Source organism: Canis lupus, chromosome 12, assembly GCF_048164855.1.
Source record: "Canis lupus baileyi chromosome 12, mCanLup2.hap1, whole genome shotgun sequence".
Taxonomy (NCBI): Eukaryota; Metazoa; Chordata; class Mammalia; order Carnivora; family Canidae; genus Canis; species Canis lupus.
The window spans coordinates 33,886,346-33,907,569 of NC_132849.1; the positions used below are offsets into that span (position 1 = coordinate 33,886,346).

The 21,224-nt window shown below is 31.8% G+C and overlaps 1 protein-coding gene across 2 annotated transcripts in view; it reads left to right on the top strand.

The window, feature by feature from the left end:
* Nucleotides 1-21,224, top strand: part of SOS1 (SOS Ras/Rac guanine nucleotide exchange factor 1) — a 140,015-nt gene that overhangs the window by 67,201 nt on the left and 51,590 nt on the right. For both annotated transcript variants that reach the window (XM_072770432.1, XM_072770433.1), the window contains exons 3-8: nt 4,128-4,259; nt 6,203-6,367; nt 8,234-8,443; nt 12,339-12,482; nt 18,516-18,626; nt 18,701-18,799. In XM_072770432.1, coding sequence (XP_072626533.1) covers nt 4,128-4,259; nt 6,203-6,367; nt 8,234-8,443; nt 12,339-12,482; nt 18,516-18,626; nt 18,701-18,799 — 861 coding nt within the window. The remainder of the gene's footprint in view (nt 1-4,127; nt 4,260-6,202; nt 6,368-8,233; nt 8,444-12,338; nt 12,483-18,515; nt 18,627-18,700; nt 18,800-21,224) is intronic.

Here is a 21,224-nt window from a genome sequence, read left to right on the forward strand (position 1 = left end):
AGAGAGAATATATATGACAGTAATAGAAATAACAATGAGTTGTGTAATAGGCTTTGTGATTTCAGAGTACTGTTACATACATATTTGTCTTTATAACAACTCTGTAGTTATTCTCCTTATTTTATATGTTAGACAACCCTCAGAATGGTAGATTTTTAGAAAAGGTGGAAACTTGGGTCTTTTCCATTCAATAATCAAATACCTTTGTTCTTGTGCCATTCCCTAAAGTTTATTTAGACAAGAATATGGGTATGTAGAGATATTTAAATGAATATAATGGTGTCTTAGATTCTTTTATCAGAAAATAATTCTTCATTTTCTCATTCATTAGGATTTTTAATTTCTTTAATACATTTAATTTCTTTAATACATTTAATTTCTTTAATACATCTATAGAGCTTTCTTTTAAAATAATAAGGGCCATGAATTTTGCAAGCCCTTCAAATAAATTTTGAGGTGAGAGTTCATCAAAATTTTTTAAAATATGGGGGCCATATTAAAAATTTTACTTAAAAATAGATCCATCTGAATTAGTGCAATATATACATTTCTAATCTTTCTAAAGAATACATTTCGATTAAAGTATCAACAAAGTAGAATAGCAATTCAAGCTTAATATTTGGCCCCAAGGGGATTCGTTTTAATGAAAAACTAAAAGTTTTAGTTGCCCTGTAATTTTGGGAAAAGATACTTCAAAAGTACTTGAAAACTGATGGATTATATAATACATATCTATAATCTTGCTTACGTTAATTAAAAGTTTTGATAAATGGTACTACAGATAATCACAGGTTAGGGACTGTCATAGTTCAAATGAAAGGGATTTCTTTTTATTGATATTGCCAAAATTAACTAATCCATACCACCAATATTTGAGCATCTACTACCTGTCAGGCAGTGTTCAGGATGAATAAGGAAGCATTTATACGAATGCTCTGGGAATGCAGAGGAGGAGTATGTATTGTTTCTGTCTTTTCAAAATAATTTAATATTTAGAACATAGGTATAAAATTATTCCAGTCTAGTTTATTCTCCCTATGTTCGTTTTCTATATTTAATCTTTTTAAAAAATAGAAGCAAAAAATAATAGTATTTTTTTCTGTGTCCTGGTAAAGTATATTTTATTTAATTTCTTAGGTCTCATCCTTTCATAATTGTACTTGTTCTTTTTCTTCTTTTCTCTGGTTAACGAAACTGATTTCCATTTGTTAATGTCTTTCTTCTTTCCCTTTCTGGCCTCTATGTCCTGTATTTAACCAACTTTGATTTCTTATGATACCAATGCATTTTTCTTCTCATTTAACTCAGGCTTTCTTGGACTAATTTACCTAAGACTCTTTTTTCTATGAGCTATAATCTAAAATTTTAAAAGTGTGCTTTACTTTTCCATTCATTTTTTTAAATTAACTTCTTTTCCTTCACATCCTAAAGAATCTTTATAATTTCTAATAAGTGTTCTATTAACGTTTAGATTTCCCAAGTAATTTCTCCATATTTTATACCTTTCTAGGACCCTCCCCCCCAATTCCCCACAGTAAGCCTTTATTACTATTAATAGGACTTCAAAAGTACCTGTGGGTCTGAATATTTACGCTGAAATACATGTGTGGGAATTTTCATAGGCCCTAGAATATTTGTATTGGAATTGATCTGAAAGGATATCTATTTAGATCCTTTTTTTATGTAAAGGAAAAGAGAGGGTTCTGCTAATAAAGAGACAGTTGAACCTTAAACCTAGCTCTGTATCTCATTTTTTTCCAAAGCCACTAGATATTAATAAAGATGGAATTTCTCATTTCAAACAAATGAAATTATTAAAGTAGCAGAGTACTAGAATTTTAATTCATGAATCTTTCATTGATCATTCCTCTTTGGGCTTTAAAAAAAAACTTTTAAAATCTATAAAATAATTGTAAAAATTTATTGTGCTCTATTAAATTTGCCACTACAAGGGATAAAGTGATTCTTTCAACTTGGCCTTTTGACATTTAAGGCACTTTTATTTTTTGACCCTACCAGTTTTCCCATACATTGACTCTGATTATTACCTCCTAAATATACAGTTGGTAATTTGATTCCAGTAATATACTAAGAAGTAAGTTTAAAATGTATTTTTCATCAGTATTATTTTCCCTTTCTTGCTTCCTCTTTTATCATTCCTGATTTTCTTTCCCCTTCTTTCTCAAAACAATAGATAAACTTGGAATTAGATGGATACAACTGAGATGGGAAGGGATTGCTATTCTTTTTTCTTCCACCTCTACTCCTGTCTCATTTGCCTCTGTAATTCCACCAATGTCTTTTTTTCCCCAAAAAGACATATGTTCAGTATATTTAGAATTGGCATACTGAGTTCAGCTTCTCTTCTGCTTTTCTCTCACCATTATACACCAGTGCTTTTTAAGATTCTAGGTCATGACCCATTAATAAGTCATAAAATCACTTTAGTGCATTGCCCAACATGTTTTAAATGAATAGAAAATATCAGTGCATTGCATCTAATAAGGGCAGGTTCTGTTTTATGAACTTTGTTCCAGCTTAGTATGTGTATGATGTGTTAGGATGTAATGTGAAATGTATTAAGAATTTATTATTTTTAGGAGGCCTGGGTGGCTCAGTGGTTGGTTGAGTGTCTGCCTTCAGCTCAGAGTGTGATCCTAGGGTCCGGTGATTGAGTCCTGCTTCGGGCTCCCTGTGAGGAGCCTGCTTCTCCATCTGCCTATGTCTCTGTCTCTCATGAATAAATAAATAAAAATCTTTACCAAAAAATTTATTATATCTTACTCTGAGTTGAGGGGGAAAAAAGAGAAAAAGAAATTAGCAATCCACAGGGCTATCTATAATTGTTACTTTTGGATTACCAAGTTGTTTCCTGGGAAAACGGAAAAGAATTTTTGCTTTGGTTGTTCCTTTCCACCGTTTTCCCCTTCTCTTTTCTCCTTTTTCACCTGCCAGACTACCCCCAATATTTTGGACCTCTATACTGCCTGTGTTATATGAAGATATACTGTCCTGGCAAATAGCTTTCAACTAGGCATTTCAAAAAGTATGTGAAATTATAATTACAATAATTTCTTTCAACACACCTCTAATTCATTAATTAGAATTGAAACGATCACTTCTTATGTTGGGCAGCTGATTTAGCCTTAAACGTAGATGAAGAGAAAATTTATTTAACTGGAATAGGTTGAACTATTCTCACTTTATAAATTTGTTCTTAACATGTCCTAGAATCAACATGTTTTTCCCCCAGAGTATCACATAGCAATCTTTTTATTTTCCATTTTAATAGCAACTGACAAAAGTTTTTATTCAGACTTGTAATGATGATGTTTAATTTTATCTAATAGTTTTTATGTACTACTAGTTACATACATGTGTTTAAATTAATAGCGACCTCTACTGGCTTTAACTATGGTATCCTGAAAATGGAATTTAAAAACTTAAGAGAATGTTTTGAAGTGAATTATATTAAAGTATGAAAGTATGGAAATTCAGCTTTTACATTAATATGAGTTCCTTCACTTGCAGTGGAAATTCTAACTGAATAAGTACTAGAAATTATTTTGTTAAAAATTAATGATCAATGAAGGATTCAAAATATAAAAATTACTATTACCAAGTGTAGACCCTTGATTCCATGATGTGTAAATAGTTTTGAAGTTAGGTACTTTAGTATGGATGAATAAAGTGAAGAAAAAAATTCTTAGAGGTTTCAAGTGCAAAATACTACTTGAGGTTATGATTGGTGTTGAAAAGACAAATGAAGGAGAATTGGGTTTAGATATACGTTTCTTGAATTTAGGTCTTGTTCTTGAGATTTTATATACTCAATTCAATGGTTATTCTAATCATTCTTGTCATTAGCTTTATCACAGTGAAGTCGAAATTCAGAATGTGATTTTCCCCTGAGATAATATAAGGGATATTTAGTCTCTTAATTTCCTAATTAAGAAACTAATACATTGACAGCTATAGTTCTCTTAGCTTAAGTTATGTTTGTAGTATAAATTATACCACATGTGAAAAGCCTGCTTTTGATATTCTTTGATTTTAAAAGTAAATGGTAAGTGAAGAGCACTATTTAATGTATTTGTTGCTTAGTTGTTATTTTCCTATTTTCCAAGGAACGTGTTCAAAAAAGTTTCCCTCATCCAATTGATAAGTGGGCAATAGCTGATGCCCAATCGGCTATTGAAAAGAGGAAGCGAAGAAACCCTTTATCTCTCCCAGTAGAAAAAATTCATCCTTTATTAAAGGTAAAGCTGAAATACTGCCTTCTTGCCTTTTAAAAGCAAAATAAAACCCATGATTTTCAAACATTAAGAATATATTTTTATGGATGATAGTGAGTTGAAGGGTGAAATTCTCTCATATTAATTTTTCCAGGAATTCTTGTTGTGGGGAGGGATGATATAATAGGAAAGTATAAGTTGGGCATCGTGATTTAAAGTAACTTCATACCAACAAAAATATGCAAATTGAAAAGACTAAAAGAAAAGTTACAATTGTGGATTTTATTCATCTCAGGTGTTACTATAATCTCAGAGAATTTATAAAACTCCTTGCTTGTTGGTTAGACCTAAGTGTCCTTATAAACCTTTCACATCATTATGTGTGAAGGGACCTCTGTGAGACTGAGGCTTACACAGAGCTACGTGTAAGCTTTGAATAAAAACTTTCTAAAGGTTATCTAAACTACCCAGTCCTCTCCTCATTTAAATCAGTCAGCTGAATCTCTCCACAACTAGTGGAAAGAATAATTGCTGGAAGCTCTTATTTATTTAATAAAATGAACAAACTAATTATTAACACTCACATAAAAAAATATAGGGGCTATAGTAATTAAAACCTTAACAATACTTTGATATCCATAATTTTGTATAAACTATAACACAAGCAAAATGCTAAATCTTACATATATTATGTAATAACACTCCACAGATTTATTCTCATGCCCAGTTTGTAGATGAGGTGACTGAGACAGAAAGTAATTGAGTGACTTTGAGTTCACGTTCACAGGGCTCAGAGTGATAGTGTCAGGAAATGTAAATCTGTTTGATCTTATTCAAGATTTAAGATTAACACTTGGATAATGTTTAGGACTGTGAAAAGGTTATGTTTTGTATTTGGGTTGTTGGAATAGAAATATCTGCCTATGTCTTAACTGGTCTGAGGAAATAAGTGCAAGTTATAGAAAATTACTGAACTCTATTAGTAATTGCATACTTCTTTATAATTCTCTTCATGATTTTTACCAGCCATACATTAAATTATATTCTAAGAGAATTAACAAATTGAGGTATGTGCATGCTGTATTAATAATGATCCTAGACTGAATTTTGTGATCTGTTGTGGATATCATTCAATTTATTAATACATCCTTATCACTATAAACATTTTATAGTTTTTACATGTCTTTAAAGGTAAATGCCACCTGTCTCCAACTTAAGTAAACTTTTTATTTCAAAGGTTTTTTTAAATTGGATTGTTTAGAAAATAGAATTTGTTTTCCTGTAGGCATTAGTCAGCCCCACAAAATCCCATACATCCTTTGAATTCTAATCATACTATTTAATAACATGCTTTTAATAACCACTGTTGTTCAGTAGAACATAGCATGATTTTTTTTTTCCCCATAGAAACAGTTATAGATACCAGGAATGTGCCACTAGGGTTTTGGGATCCCAGGTTCTTTTGGAAAGAAGAATAGAGCTATAAGGCTACTAGATATTCCCAGATACCAGTAATATATTAACTTTTGTTCTACGTAAAGATAAAATTTATTTTATATTTATTTATTTATTTAAATTTATTATTTTATTAAATAATTTATTATATAAATTATTTTATTTATAGTTTTACTTATTATAGTTAATTCCAAGTTTCCTGAATTAGATAAAGTGAACATTCCCCTACCCCCAAACTGGGGCTTCCCTTCCTAGATTAAGGATGATCTATTAAGTAATCTGTACTACTTAAGTATTTTATATGATCATAGGTAATTTTGCCTTACCTTTGCTTAGCTTGTATTTCCAAATAGCAGTATGTATATTATTCACAGATGAACCTACAATTAAATGTTGTTGATAGTCACAGGACTCTAAAAATTAAGCTAAATTGTATGCATTGTTTCTTTTTAATCGGTGTGTCAAATTTATAGTATATGATTTTTAAGTCTGTTTTTCTTTTAATTTTTCAGGAGGTCCTAGGTTATAAAATTGACCACCAAGTTTCTGTTTACATAGTAGCAGTATTAGAATACATTTCTGCAGACATTTTAAAGCTGGTGGGGAATTATGTACGGAATATACGGCATTATGAAATTACAAAACAAGATATTAAAGTGGCAATGTGTGCTGATAAGGTAGGATACTGATCTTCTCTATGTTTTGTTCTTAAATTTTTATTCCTGATTTATTGGATGCTAATCTGTTCAGACAATAAAATTATATATTGTGTTAGGATACATTTCCAGTAACCCAATAGCAAGTACTCAAGATAACACTTTATGGAAATAGAGTATTATATATAGTACTAAACTGTTTAAACATGTCATGCAGTTTTTCTTTGATGTGCTCTTGCAGATAGGGTTAATACTGGTAATAATCTCTTATTAGTAAAATTCTTTAAGTTATTTAGATCGGGACACTTAGAAGATTATGGATTTTGAAAATATAAAAATGCTTAACTCTTGAGTTTTATTTCAATACTTAACTATCTGTAGGTACTACTTGTATGGTTTTATTATAATAATATTAAGAGCAAACATTTATTGAAAGTTAAGCATATATGAAATTTATGTAATTTGGCCTTTATGGTATCACTCTAAGGTAAGATGCTCTTATAAAAGGGAAACTAAAGTTCAGAGAGATAAAGAAATTGTTCCTGAATTTTCTGAGAAGTTTTAAAGTCTAGACTCAAACTCTAGATTTGAGTCTAAAAGTTTTAATTATCATGCTAGACTGCCTCAGTATTTTCATTGTATAAAAATAACTTTGCAGAAAATAAAATATTTTCTGATGAAGGATTTCAATCCATTTTTTCTCACTATACTCTTACTGATTTGGAATATTCTTTCTGATTACTAAGTTCACTTAATTATGTTCCAGTCTTCTTTGTTCTTTCAGAATGTGAACATACAGGATTAAAAAACACCTGATCTGAGGAAGGATTTCAAATATATTGATATTTTTAAAGGAATAAGTATTTGGTTTTTAAAAGAGTTATCTTTTCAGTAAATGTAAAATACTTGACACTTCTAAATAAATTAGATAAGTATTTTTGAGTACATACTATGAGCTCACACAGGGAGGAAATACAAAAGAAGTGTAAAACAAGGCCCCAGGGGTGCCTGAGTGGCTCAGTTGGTTAAGCATCTATCTTAGACTTAGATCATGATCCCACGGTCCTGGGATTGAACCCTATGTCTTGCTCCCTGTTCAGCAGGAAGCCTCCTTCTCTTTCTGCCCCTCACCCTGCTCATGCTGGGATCAAACCCCATGTCTTGCTCCCTGCTCAGCAGAAAGCCTTCTTCTGTTTCTGCTACTCACCCTGCTCATGCTCGCTCTCTCATAAATAAATAAATAAATAAATAAATAAATAAATAAATAAATAAATAAATTCTTTTAAAAAACACAAAACAAGTCTCCAGAGTTGGTGAAGGAGAAAACTTACATTTGTGAAACAAGCAGAAAATAATCCAAGATAAAATATTACTTCACTTTGTTGTAGGGATAATCACACAGAAATTTACTGAAATGGAGAGATGAGGTTTAGCAAGAATAATAATAGTAGACTTCTTTGAAGAAACAGGACTAGTTTTGATCAGTTTCCAACAAATGTAATTAAGGAGGCCAATTAGCAGACTGTGAATTATCAGATACAGAGTGATGAGCCCTGGAATGAGGTAGCGATGGCAAGGGTATAAAACAGAAGAAACTAAGTAAGAGAGAAATCCAATACAGGATTTGAGAACAAATTTGAAGTAATAGGTTAACAAAAGAGAGACAATACTAGTATTAGTAGAGAACTTAGAGAAAGCAGTTTGTGATATTAGATGGGGAATTCTGTTTTAGAGAGATACGGAGGTGACAGAGGCAGTATAGCCAAGAAGAGATAATTGTGTACCTGCTTTTTATCACTTAAGAACTATATTCAAAGAGCAACTTAGGGTGCTTAAGCTTGACTATAGATTCATATTTTATTGTATTTGTTTTATATTTCTGTTTAGGTATTAATGGACATGTTTCATCAAGATGTAGAAGATATAAATATATTATCTTTGACTGATGAAGAGCCTTCCACCTCAGGAGAGCAAACTTATTATGATTTGGTAAAAGCATTTATGGCAGAAATTCGACAGTACATAAGGGAACTAAATTTAATTATAAAAGTTTTTAGAGAGCCCTTTGTCTCCAATTCAAAATTGTTTTCAGCTAATGTAAGTATTGTTGTGTACACATACATCGTTGCATGTGTTGATAATTTTACATGACAACTCAGATTTGAAGTTGTGTAGTTCATGATTGCTAATTTGTCATATTTTTTTTTTTTTTTTTTTGTCATATTTTTAAGTTGTGGGATTTAATTCATAGTGACTATGATCTCATAGTTGCTACAATAGTTTGAATAAATTCAACACCAAAAATTAAAAGACAAAATCTAAACTCTAGATTGAACTCTAAGTGCAAATGAACTTACAGAATCTTCTTTGTACTCCAAGGAATAAAGCTTCTTGTTAAGGTGGAAGATGTTTTTTGTTTAATTTGACTCATTTATTTGAGTCCTTCAACTAACACTTCATCAGTGCTGCCTATATATGTTGTTAGGCATCATATAGTACTTTACGGTAGGGATTCAAAGATGAATAAAAACAGTTCCTTCCCTCAAATTGAGTCTAGTCAAGATTGAAATGTAAACTTAATATTAAATTGCAGTATAGTGTGGTAATTTCCACAATAGAAGTATGACAACAATATTTTGAGGAACAAAAGGAGAGAGCTTGTGACATTGAAAATTAGAGAGGACTCACTGATCTTACAATAGTAATCAAACCAGCCTACTCAATGCTGGGGAAATGCTGAGTGGTAAGAACAATTGAAATTGCCAAAGAGAGGGATCCCTGGGTGGCGCAGCGGTTTGGCGCCTGCCTTTGGCCCAGGGCGCGATCCTGGAGACCCGGGATCGAATCCCACATCGGGCTCCCGGTGCATGGAGCCTGCTTCTCCCTCTGCCTATGTCTCTGCCTCTCTCTCTCTCTCTCTCTCTGTGACTATCATAAATAAATAAAAATTAAAAAAAATTTAAAAAAAAAAAAAAAGAAAAAGAAATTGCCAAAGAGAGTTACATTCTAGTAATTCTTAGAGGTCTACCCATGGATGACTAACAGAAAAGTAGTGCTCACTATAGAAGCAGCAACTGGGGCTTGAGTTATGGCACTGATTGACCATTAAAAGTTAGAGGATTCATTTATGAGTTGCACAAATCTTTATATAGAGTTTTAAAAAAACACTGAATTGTTCACTTTAAATAGATGAAATGCATTCTATGTGAATTTTACCTTAATAAAGTTGTTTTTAAAAATAAAAGAATGAAGGGGCACCTGGCTGGCTCGGTCAGTGGACAGTGCGACTCTTGATCTCGGGGTTGTGAGTCCAAGCCCCACACTGGGTATAGACATTACTTTAAAAAAAGGAGTAAAGAATAGGCAAAGATTTCTTAAGACACAAAAATTAAGACCATAAAATAAAAAATTAACGAATTGGACTTCATTAAAATGAAAAACTTGCTCTTCTAAAGACATTGTCACAAAATAAGCCACAGATTGGTAGAACCTATTTGCAATACATATATTTAACAGGACTTGAATCCAGCTTTATAAAGAGCTTTTACAATTCAGTAATTGGAATAACAGCGTGATAATTTTAAGTGGGCAAAAATTCACACACTTTGTGAAAGAAGTTATACCAATGTCTGAAAAGCACATTGAAAGCAATGCTCAACATCGGTAGCCAGATGGGAAATGCAAAGGCCACATAAAGACCACAGTGAGATACTACTACAAACTCATTAGATAGAAAGGCTGTGATTAAAAAGACTGACAATACCAAATGCTGAAAAGAATGTGGAGCAACTGCTTATGGGAATGTAAAATTCCCTCATTGCTTGTGAGAATATGATCTAGTACAAATAGTTAGGAAAAGAATTTGGCTGTTTTGTGTAACATTAAACATAAACTAGCCATACTACCTGCAATTCCACTCCTAGGTTTTTACCCAGAAGAAATGAAAACATGTCCACACAAAACTTGTTTGTGAGTGTTCATAACAGCTTTATTTGTAATGGCCCCAAACTGGAAACAACCCAAATATCCACCAACAGGTAAATGGATATACAAATTGTGGTATGTCCATGCAATGGAATACTATTCAGAATTAAAAGGAATGAAGTAGTTATAAAAGCAACAATATGGATGTATCTCAAAAACATTAGCCAAGAAACTAGACAAATAAGAGCAAATAACATCTTGACCTAAATTGTTATATTTTGAGATGTTTTCATATGAGAAAGTACCAAAAATGTGCACAATATGAAGGTAATTTACAGCAAGAAACAAATACACAGTTTATTTTATTTCTTGCCTTTATGTAAGCAGATGAGCAGAAGGCTATTCATTACTTTGGTTGATGTGCCATATGTATTTTGGCTAAAAATTATAGGAGGTTGTTCCTCTGAGGGAGTCTTTTAGGGGGTGAAGGAAGGGGGATAGCAGTATTGGCTCAGATTCAAACTGGCATCACCATAAACCCTGAATACCAGGGTGGAATGGAGTCAGCCTTTTATAGTTGAAATACAATTTTTTATTCACCATTGTATGCACAAATCCTTGAAAATAAAAAAAAAAAAAGATTTCATTTGTTTAATATTCTAGAATTCTAATCTGTCTAATCTTTGACAAAGCAAATCACTGGTTTCCTGGGGGCAGTAGTAGTGATTAATGGGGATAGGGCAGAAGAAGACTTCTTAAGGTAATAAAACTGTTTTATATCTTGACTATGGTAATAGTTACAAGGGTGAATAACTACATAAAATCTCATCCAAAAGTACATCAAAATAGATATATATATTATTGGATATGAATCATGCCTCAGAGTTGATTTGACGAAAAAAATACAGTCACTACTAAAAATAATCAAATCAAAAAAATAGTAACTGAATAATTGTAAGTGAATATTTGTTTTTCAATTGCCTAGACATTTTTCTAAAAGTTAAAGTTTTCTAAAAGTTAAAATATAGACTGATGGATTTTAATGTAAAAGTACAAAATTGATATGGTTTCAGATTCCACATTGTAACTAACCTTTAAGAAACTACCATTTAGGGGTACCTGGGTGGCTCAGTTGGTTAAGTGTCTGGTTTCGACTCAGGTCATGATCCCAGGGTTCTGGGATTGAGTGGGTTCCCTGCTCAGCAGGGAGTCTGCTGCTCCCTTTCCCTCTGCCACTCCCCCTGCTTGTGCTCTCTCTCTAATGGATAAATAAAATCTTTAAAAAAAAGAAACTACCATTTGTTGAGTTTTGGTATAATATCATAAAAGGCTATTCACTCCATTATATGAAATGTCCAGAATGGGCAAATCCATAGAGATGGAAAGTAGATTAATGGTTGCCAGCCCCTGCCAGAAAACAAGAATGGAGAACGCTGCTAATGAATGTAGACCTTCTCTGGGGTGAGGAAGATACATTGGAATTTGATAGTGGCAATAACTGAACAGCTCTGAATATGTGAAAACCATTGAATAGTGTACTTTAAAAGGGTGAATTTTATGGTGTGTGACATATCTCAATAAAGAAACAGTACTGAAAAAGAGATCTACAATTATTTGAATAATTATTAAAATATTCCTCCCTTTTTCAAGTATCTGTGTAAAACTAGATTTTCTTTGTATGCTTTAATAAAAACAACATATCACAACAGATTAAATGCAGAAATATATGTGAAAATCCAGCTGTCTTCTATTAAGCTAGATGGTTGAGATTTGCAAAAATGTAAAAACAATGCCGTTTGCTTCATTCACTCAACTGTTTTTAAAAAATGGTTTTCATAAAAGTACTATATATTATTTTGAGAACCCCAACCTAAAGAAATGTATTTGCAAATTATACACCTTTGCAAAAAAGAATTCTTGAATTGTCTTTTACTTGGATTTATAAGTTGTTAAAATTTCTCACTGTACTTGCCATGTTAAATTTCATGATTATAAAATGACTTATTGGCTCAAAATTTGTTTTTTATTCTATAGCCCAATTGACTTAATGTGTTTTTCCTCCCAACAGGATGTAGAAAATATATTTAGTCGTATAGTAGATATACATGAACTTAGTGTAAAGTTACTGGGCCATATAGAAGATACTGTGGAAATGACTGATGAAGGGAGCCCCCATCCCTTAGTAGGAAGCTGCTTTGAAGACTTAGCAGAGGTAAGTACTTTATTATACACCAAAAAAAATTCTGCGTAAAAGCTGTACATTTGCATTAAAATTGGAATCTTAATTCTTATTTCCAGCTAAAATCCTGGATATTGACTGCTGACTACTTAGCCGTATTGTCTGTTCCTTGTAGGCTCATTGTCAACATTTGTCTCTTTATCTTATGAAACACACAAAAAAGTAGTCTCTCATCTATTATAAAAAAGCAGATCCCACAGAGGCAAGGCATTTACACCTGACAATCCATTATCTTTTCTTCTATAACAAAGCTAAGAAAAGTCCATCAATGCCCTTTGATTGAAGAAGCCATGGAAGCTGGACCTTAGGTTAGACTACTTGTGTTCCAGTTTAAATTCTGCTACTTATTAGTTGTATGTGACTGTGGGCAATTTATCTCCAATCTCTAAATCCCCATGTCTGTATTTCTAAAATAGGCATAATAATAGGTAGGACTCAGGATTTTTGTGAAAATTAAAGTAACCTACCTAAAATATTTAGCTAATCACCTTCATTACTATAAGCTATGATAACCATACATTATTATTTAGAATAGGAGGAATGAAGTGAATAGGAAAATCAAGACTAGGACCTAGATGATTCAGATGTTATGGGGGTGGAAAAATAGTAACCACCTCCTTGGGTATTCAAATTCTAAAATATATGAATTAGTCCAAATGAGTTAGCATTGATAGTTATTCTGAGATCTTTAGCTCTTACTTCATTCTAAGCCTAAAATCCATAAACACAGGGTTGAGTTTGGTAAAAAAATAAATAAATAAAAAAAATAAGATTTTTCAGGATATTTTGGTAAGCTTAAGTTTCGTTAGGGCCCCTCCACTCTTGCTTCAAACACATAGAAGTCATAAAGTATATTACTTTTAAAAGAAGGAATATACATAACTAGACTCAAAAATAAGATTAGAAATAAACATTCAAGGTAATAAGCTCCGATAGTTGGATGTTCAGCTCTTAAGGACAATGAAGACTAAATGTACTAAATGTACTAAATGTGAAAGTGAGCAAGACTTCTTGCTGTAAAACCCTGATCATAGGAGGATACCAGGGAAATCCTATCAACTTCCTCCCTGCAAGGTTTTATAGGAAGTCGTGGACTTGAGGTAAGAAAACAGAAACACTACATTATAACAAAAATACTTTAAAACCTAACAAATTATCCTACAATATCAAGCCGGTATGATGATAGAGCTTAAAACCCCAAAATCTGTTACAGAGCAGGTTTGGGTCTGGAAGAGTGATCATAAAGGGATAGGAGAGAAAAAAAGGAAACCAAAAAATAAAAGCCTCCCCCTGAAAAGTCTATAGTACAGAAGAGTTAGTATAGTACAGAATATAGAATAAAGTATAGAATATAGGAAAATCAACAATTAGAAAATAAATTCATTCCAGATGAAATTAATTTTGTACAATAGACATACAAAGAGTTTATAAAAGATGTTTAGGATGCTCATATAAATGAAGAAATACCATTTTTAAAGAAGACGTTGTGAAATAAAAATCGGAAAGAAAATAAGAACAGGTAAGTATCAAAAGAAACAATTAGGATATTGGGAATTAAATATAATTAAAAACTCAGTATGTAGTAAACATTTGCTAAACCTAGTTTAAGTAGAAAATTAATGAATTGGAAGAAGGAATTAACTAAAAATATGACACAGAGAAACCACAATTAGAATATGAAAGAAAAGCTAAGAGTAATAAAGGCTATATCGAAGAGCTTTAATAGCCTCTAATAGGAGTTTCAGGTAAAGAATGATGGAGAAGAAAGATCTGAAGAGGTGAAAATTGAGAATTTACCAGAAATGAAGACATGAGTTCCCACAATCAAAAATGAATTCCAAATACTGGACGGGATAAATAAAAATAAGCCTACAGCTAAAAATATTATAGTGAAACTATAGAACATCAAGTGATAAAGAGAAAATCTTAAAAGCCATTAGAGAGAAAAGAGTATTACTTGGAAAGGAACTACAACTAGAAAAACAGAAGGCTTCTCTTTAACAATAGAAACTAACAGTCATTTGAGTGATATCTTCAAGTACTAAGAGAAAATAGAATTTTCTGCCCAATTAGACTTCTCTTCAAGAGTGAGTTCAAAATTTAAAATAACAAAGCTTGCAGAAGCAAATGTAAGAGATCTTCATGACCTTAGAATAAGCAAAGATTTCTTAAATAAGACACCAAAACCATGAAAGAAAAAATTGATAAATTGGACTTCATTAAAGGTAAGAACATATGTATCAGTAACCAAAATTAAGAGAATGAAAAGGCAAGCTAGGGTAGGGAGACAATATTTGTAATATCTATAGCCAATGAAGGACTCATGGTGAACTATATGAGGACACTCAAAATACTATATAATTCTATTTGTAGGAAGTTCAAAAACATGTAAACATGGCAATTCTAAGATTTGTGTAGTATTAGAAGTATTAGTCAAGTTCAGTATTGTTGGTACATAAAATAAAAATTGATAGTATTACTATGCTCAGTTATTACCCATTGAATACACATGACATTAAAGGAAAAAGACTCCACTCTAGAAACAAAACTATAAGACATTCAGAAATGCGCCAAATAAACATTCAAGACCAATTAAGAAAATCATAAAATAATTAGATTCATAAAGAAGATCTCAGTAAGTGGGAATACGTACTATGTTCATGTATGGAAATACTCAATAGTATAATGATACCAGTTGTCTCCTAAAAATTTCTAAATCTAGTGCATAGCAAACTAATCCTAAAATTTGGAAGAATGAATGTAGAAGAATGAAGGGACAAAAATTAAAATTCTGAGGAAGAACAAGTTGAGAGGATTTGTCTTGTCAAATTTTAAAATTTATTATGTAGGCACAGTAAATATAAAGTAGTGGTGTAGCTATAAACAGTGCGACAGAATAGAGTACCCTGAAAAAAATATACATACACACGTGGTATGTGACTGAGATTACATTATTAATCAGTAGAGAAAGAACAAACGAATTAAAAAATAGTGCTGGGTTAAAAAATACACTGGTTATCCATGTGGAAAGAAAAAAATTCCTTAGCTCACTTCATACCCAAGTTCTCAACAGATTAAAAATCTAAAAATGGAAAGCATACTTTAGAAGTTTAGAAGAGAATATAGGAAAATATGTTTTTGACTTTGAGATAGAAAGGGATTCTTAAGAGAGTGCATACCATAAAAGATTAAAATTTTAAAACTTTTGTTCACAAAAAGACACTATAAAGTTATGAGAAACCTGAAAGAATGAAACTGAACTTTTTGCCTCACACATTTACAAACATAAAATGGATCTAATGTAAGAGCTAGAATGATAAAACTCTTAGAAGAAAGCAAGGCTAAATCTTCACAACCTTGGCATTGGCAAAGGATTCCTAGATGTGACACATCCAAAGCATGAGCTACAAAACAAAGAGACATAATTTAGACTTGGGTGCTAACAGGAAGGAGGGAGGTCTGATTCTAAAAAGAGCAACAAGAGAGGGGCGCCTGGCTGGCTCAGTCAGTTGAGCGTGGGTTGATCCTGGGTTGTGAGTTCAAGCCCCATGTCGGGTGTAGAGATTACTTAAAAAAAATAAATAAGACCTTGAAAAAAAAACTTTTTTAAAAAAGGTCAATAAGAGAGATGCCTGTGGATAGAAATGTTTCATACTTTACTACGTTGGGGTCAATGGCCAGATTGTGATTGTGAGTACTATATTGTACTATTGGAAAATGTTACCAGGATGGGAAACTGAGTAGTGTGCACACAGAATCATTCTGTTATTTTTTGTAACTGCATGTGATTCTAAATTATCTCAAAAAAACATATCTATACTATAGAATGTTACGGAGTTTAGAATAAATAAATGGAAGAAACCACATTAATCCAAATGGATAAATCTTGGACACAACTTTGAATGTAAAGTACAAATTGGGGAAGAATAAATACATTATGATATTTATATAAAGTTTGGAAACATTGCCTTATTTCTTGATACATAAGTAATTATAAAAACACATGTGGGAATGATAAAATTCAAATTCAGGACAGTGATTTCTTTGGGGATCAGTAGGGGAGGAGATAAACTTGTGAAAAGGAGCTCAGGAGGATCAATTACCACAATTCTGTCTTATTTCTTTTTTAAAAATTGAAACAAATATAAAATGTTCAACTTTTTTGAGCTAAATGATGAATATAGTTATGTTAGGTTGTTCTCTGTACATTTCAGTGTTTAGAATATTCTACATTTTTAATCATTAATACACAATGACATATTGATAATTAAATTAAAAAAATAAAAGTATTAACTTTTAACTAGTAAACTAATCATAAAATGATCTATTAACTAGTACAAGGATTCCTAGAAGTGCTTGCAATTCTAAAAATTGACCTTCTAGAATTAAACTGATTAGCAGTTCGATTCCTAGTTATGTGTTGGTTTTTTCTTTCTTGAAATTAGCTATTTTAGAATGATAATACTGGGTACAGCATACTCAGTGCCTACTATGTGCATGACAGTAAGCATTTATTTGTAAGCATGTTGCATATATCTCGTTTAATTTCTAAAACAATCCCTTGAAAGTAGATATTATCCGCTTTCCAGTGAAGAACCTGGCTTAGTTTATCAGAGCTCCCACAGCTAATAAGTAGTACAATCAGAATTGGAATCTGGATCTCTGAGACTCTAAAATTATGCTTTTAAGCCACTTCAGTGTATAGCCTTTACTTTATATATAGCTGTCATACAAATTCTGTAGTAAATTAGAGTTTATCGAAAGAGAGCGAGGGTAAATACTATCTGCTAAGCAAGAGGATTTCTAGAGTTCAAGAGACCCAAGATAAAAGTTTCAAGTCACATTTTTATTCCTCTCTCCCATCTACTCTGTTCACACCTGACTCCTTTGTCGAGACTTTACTATTCATTCTTGTAAAATCGACGATGGACTGCAATTTCCAGTGTTATATTATCATAGAGATTTACAGTTGGGAAAGTGGTTGAAGGAGTTGAAATTGGGAAATTAATAAGGAGCCAGTTCAAGGAATTCAAGATGACTTAGAACTTTCTGTGCCATAGTGTATTTCACAAAGAGTAGAGCTCGGGTCTTTTGATTTCTGATCTTGTATTGTTATTATTCAATTTTTTGTTTAAAAAAAATAATAATATTAAGGGTAATGAATATAAATATCATTTGTGCTGTCAGCCCCTCTTCCTTCTGTACTCCACTAGATGTCCTCTTCCTCTTTCTGGAATTCCCCATCCTAGAAATGAGCTCTTGTTAGAATCTACAGCACAGTTCTCCTAAGGTTTTTGGTTTTGTTTTGTTTTGTTTTAAACCAGGAATAAGGCATAGGATGGCTCCTGCTGAAATCAAGACACTGATTCTCTTTCCCTTAGGAATCATCAAAACCAATAGATTGTACTTTTTTAGACCTAACCATTAATTTTTTTTTGTTTATTAATGGTTGATTGATTATAGTAAAATTTTCGGCAATTTGGATTAAACTCATGTTTGTGAAAACTGTAACAATGAATTTTAGATGATACAAACTGTTTACCTCTGGCTTAAAGAATGTGAAAGTAAAAGTCTACCACTAAGAAACAGCCATGAGAAAATAAATGTTGGGCACCCATATTCTAAGGGTTTATATTTTACTTCATTGTTGATAACTGTATTCGTTGTTGAAGCTTAACTATGTTTTCCAGAACCATAAGTCTTGCCATTCTTATGACCACTTTTGTTGATAATGCTCTACTAGAATCCTTGTCATAACATATAAGGATGCCATTATTCATCAGAAAGAACTGATTTACTTACTCTCTTACTGGAGAATATTAAACTTATCCTATTAAAATTATAATTAATAGCCATGTAATTTTGTTTGGAGGCTTTAAAAGAAGTATATAATTGTGCTAGCTTAGCTGTACTCATAATTTAATCTTTCTGTATTTCTGGTGGTAGGTTATTTATGTTTTAACTTAGAGAAAGATTATTTATCTTTTACATTCTTTATTTTCTAAGGAACTGGCATTTGATCCATATGAATCATATGCTCGAGATATTTTACGGCCTGGTTTTCATGATCGTTTCCTTAGTCAGTTATCAAAGCCTGGAGCAGCACTCTATTTACAGGTATAGTAATTTAAATAAAGATATATGATATCTGAAAAGGAAACTTAAAAAAAATTAATTACTTTGTTTTTTAGTCAATAGGCGAAGGTTTCAAAGAAGCTGTTCAGTATGTTTTACCCAGGCTACTTCTAGCCCCTGTTTACCACTGTCTACATTACTTTGAACTTTTGAAGGTAAGAAGACTCTTACTGCTATTTATAAAACATGCAAATGTGATGCAGTTTTTTTCCTACCAATTTATTTGTGAATTATTATGTGAGCACCCATGAACATTAGTCTATATCTAATTGCTTTTTCTAGTTAAGAATAAAATGTAAATGAATCTGCAAAAAATTCTATATTTTCTCTAGTTTTAATAGTGAATTTTAAAGCAATCATCAGATATTTTTATCTTGTGCCCTTTTTGCTTACATGGCATAAAAAATATTTTTTTCAAACTGTTTAGCATTACTTTAGAGTGAACTATGTATAATCCCAGTGAAAATTTCTTATTTGATCACACAGTTCAAAATACTCGATTTAGGAAGCACTGATAAAAAGATTTTTATTTTTCCCCCCTTTTCCTTTACACACTGAAATTAGCTAAGGAAAAAGGGACTTGGTCTGTATAAGAGTCATTCATTGATGTAGCTCAAAGTGATTTACTTTTAAACAACTTATGTATATGGGATGCCTGGGTGGCTCAGTAGTTGAGCACATCTACTTTCAGCTCGTGATCCTGGAGTACTGGGATCAAGTCCCACTTTGGCTCCCTGCATGGAGCCTGCTTCTCCCTTTGCCTATGTCTCTGCCTCTTTCTTTCTGGGTTTCTCATGAATAAATAAATAAAATCTTTAAAAAAAACTTATGTATGTATCTAATGACATACATCTCCTTTGGATTGTGGATAATATGTCCTAAAAATCATTTTTTTTCAAAAGCTTAAAATAAAGGATGCAATATTAAAGATAATCTATTTACCCTTAATGAACTAGCCCCATAGAGACAAAATAAGATATGGGTTAATACTAGTATTATTTCTTTAGCTTTTAAAGGAATGTGTGCTTCATTAAGGAAAAATTCTATTTAATATCATGATTTTGTTATGGAGAATTTATTAGTAGAAATTTTGTTTACAATTTGCAGGAGTACATACTAAATTGGGCTATCAATGAATCAGTGAATGAAGTCCCAGGCTTTTTACATTATAGTAATTTGGACTCTAGATTTCTCAAGTAGGAATGTTTGAACTGGAGAAGGACCAAGGGAGTTAAAGGATTTAATCACCAAGCAGAATTATAGAGCTCTTAGCTCTCTATTGTAGACTGAAAACAGCATACCATTTAAGGTCTTTGGTATAGACCAAAAACCAATATACTATGGTATAGAATGATTATTTTAAGAGGATGATCAAGAAGGAAGCATTTGTTATACAAAACCATTCTTTACAAATAATTCACTATGACAAACCGTAGTCCTCATGGGATATTTGCAAACAAGTTTATTATATAGAATCCTTGTTCATAATAGTTTGTATGATAATGGGATTTTAACATGAGACTGTAATGAAATTCTGAAACATTAAAGGCCAGATAAAACCTGGAAACAGTTACTAATTTATAAATAATAATAATAGGAAGCTTTGACGAAGATTCAAAAGGCTGTAAAACCTAATCATCTTAATAATGTAAGAAATTATTTACTCCCCCAAGTACAGGTGATTAAGATTTTTTAATTTGTAAGTTGTGGTAATAGAATTTTTATTAGAAAACATCATTCAGCAGTTTAAAAGATTTCTATTGGTTTAAGCACCCTTGTTTGTATTACTACCTAAAGTTCCATTGCAAAATTAGTAGTATATTGAGTGGAAACCTTCTAATTAATCTCACAGACTGTGATCCCTCTTTTTTATTCTGCATTCCCTCTGTACTAATGTATTATTTATACTTATTTTTCAATTTCTAATTGTTGGTTTGTTGCTTAATTAAATATTTTCACTGAGCAGTATTTTCAAAGAATATTCTTTGAGATGCTAGTCCCATGGGATACTTTAAATAAAAAGTTGGTGGGTGTGTATAGTGGTCAAATATGTTGGAGGAGCATTACATCCTTTTTTTTTTTTATTTTTTTTTTATTTTTTATTTTTTTTATTATTATTTTTTCTTTGCATTACATCCTTAATTATATACTCTTAGAAATTTTCAGTGTACACTAGAATATTAAAGACTTTGGGGCCGCCTGGGTGGCTCAGCGGTTTAGCACCACCTTCAGCCCAGGGCGTGATCCTGGAGATTCAGGATCGAGTCCCATGTCCGGCTCCCTGCATGGAGCCTGCTTCTCCCTCTGCCTGTGTCTCTGCCTCTCTCTCTCTGTGTGTCTCGTGAATAAATAAATAAATAAAATATTTTTTAAAAAAAATAAAGACTTTGTTAAGTTGCATAATAAAGCAATCTAATTGTTTTCTTAGGGTTTCCCAAATTAATTAGACCATAAAACCCTTTTATATTTTCTTTATTTTTGTTGAAGTATAATTAACACACAGTATTATATTATTTTCAGATGTATAATACAAGGATTCAGTGATTCTGTATATTACTTAGAACTTATCAAGATAAGTGT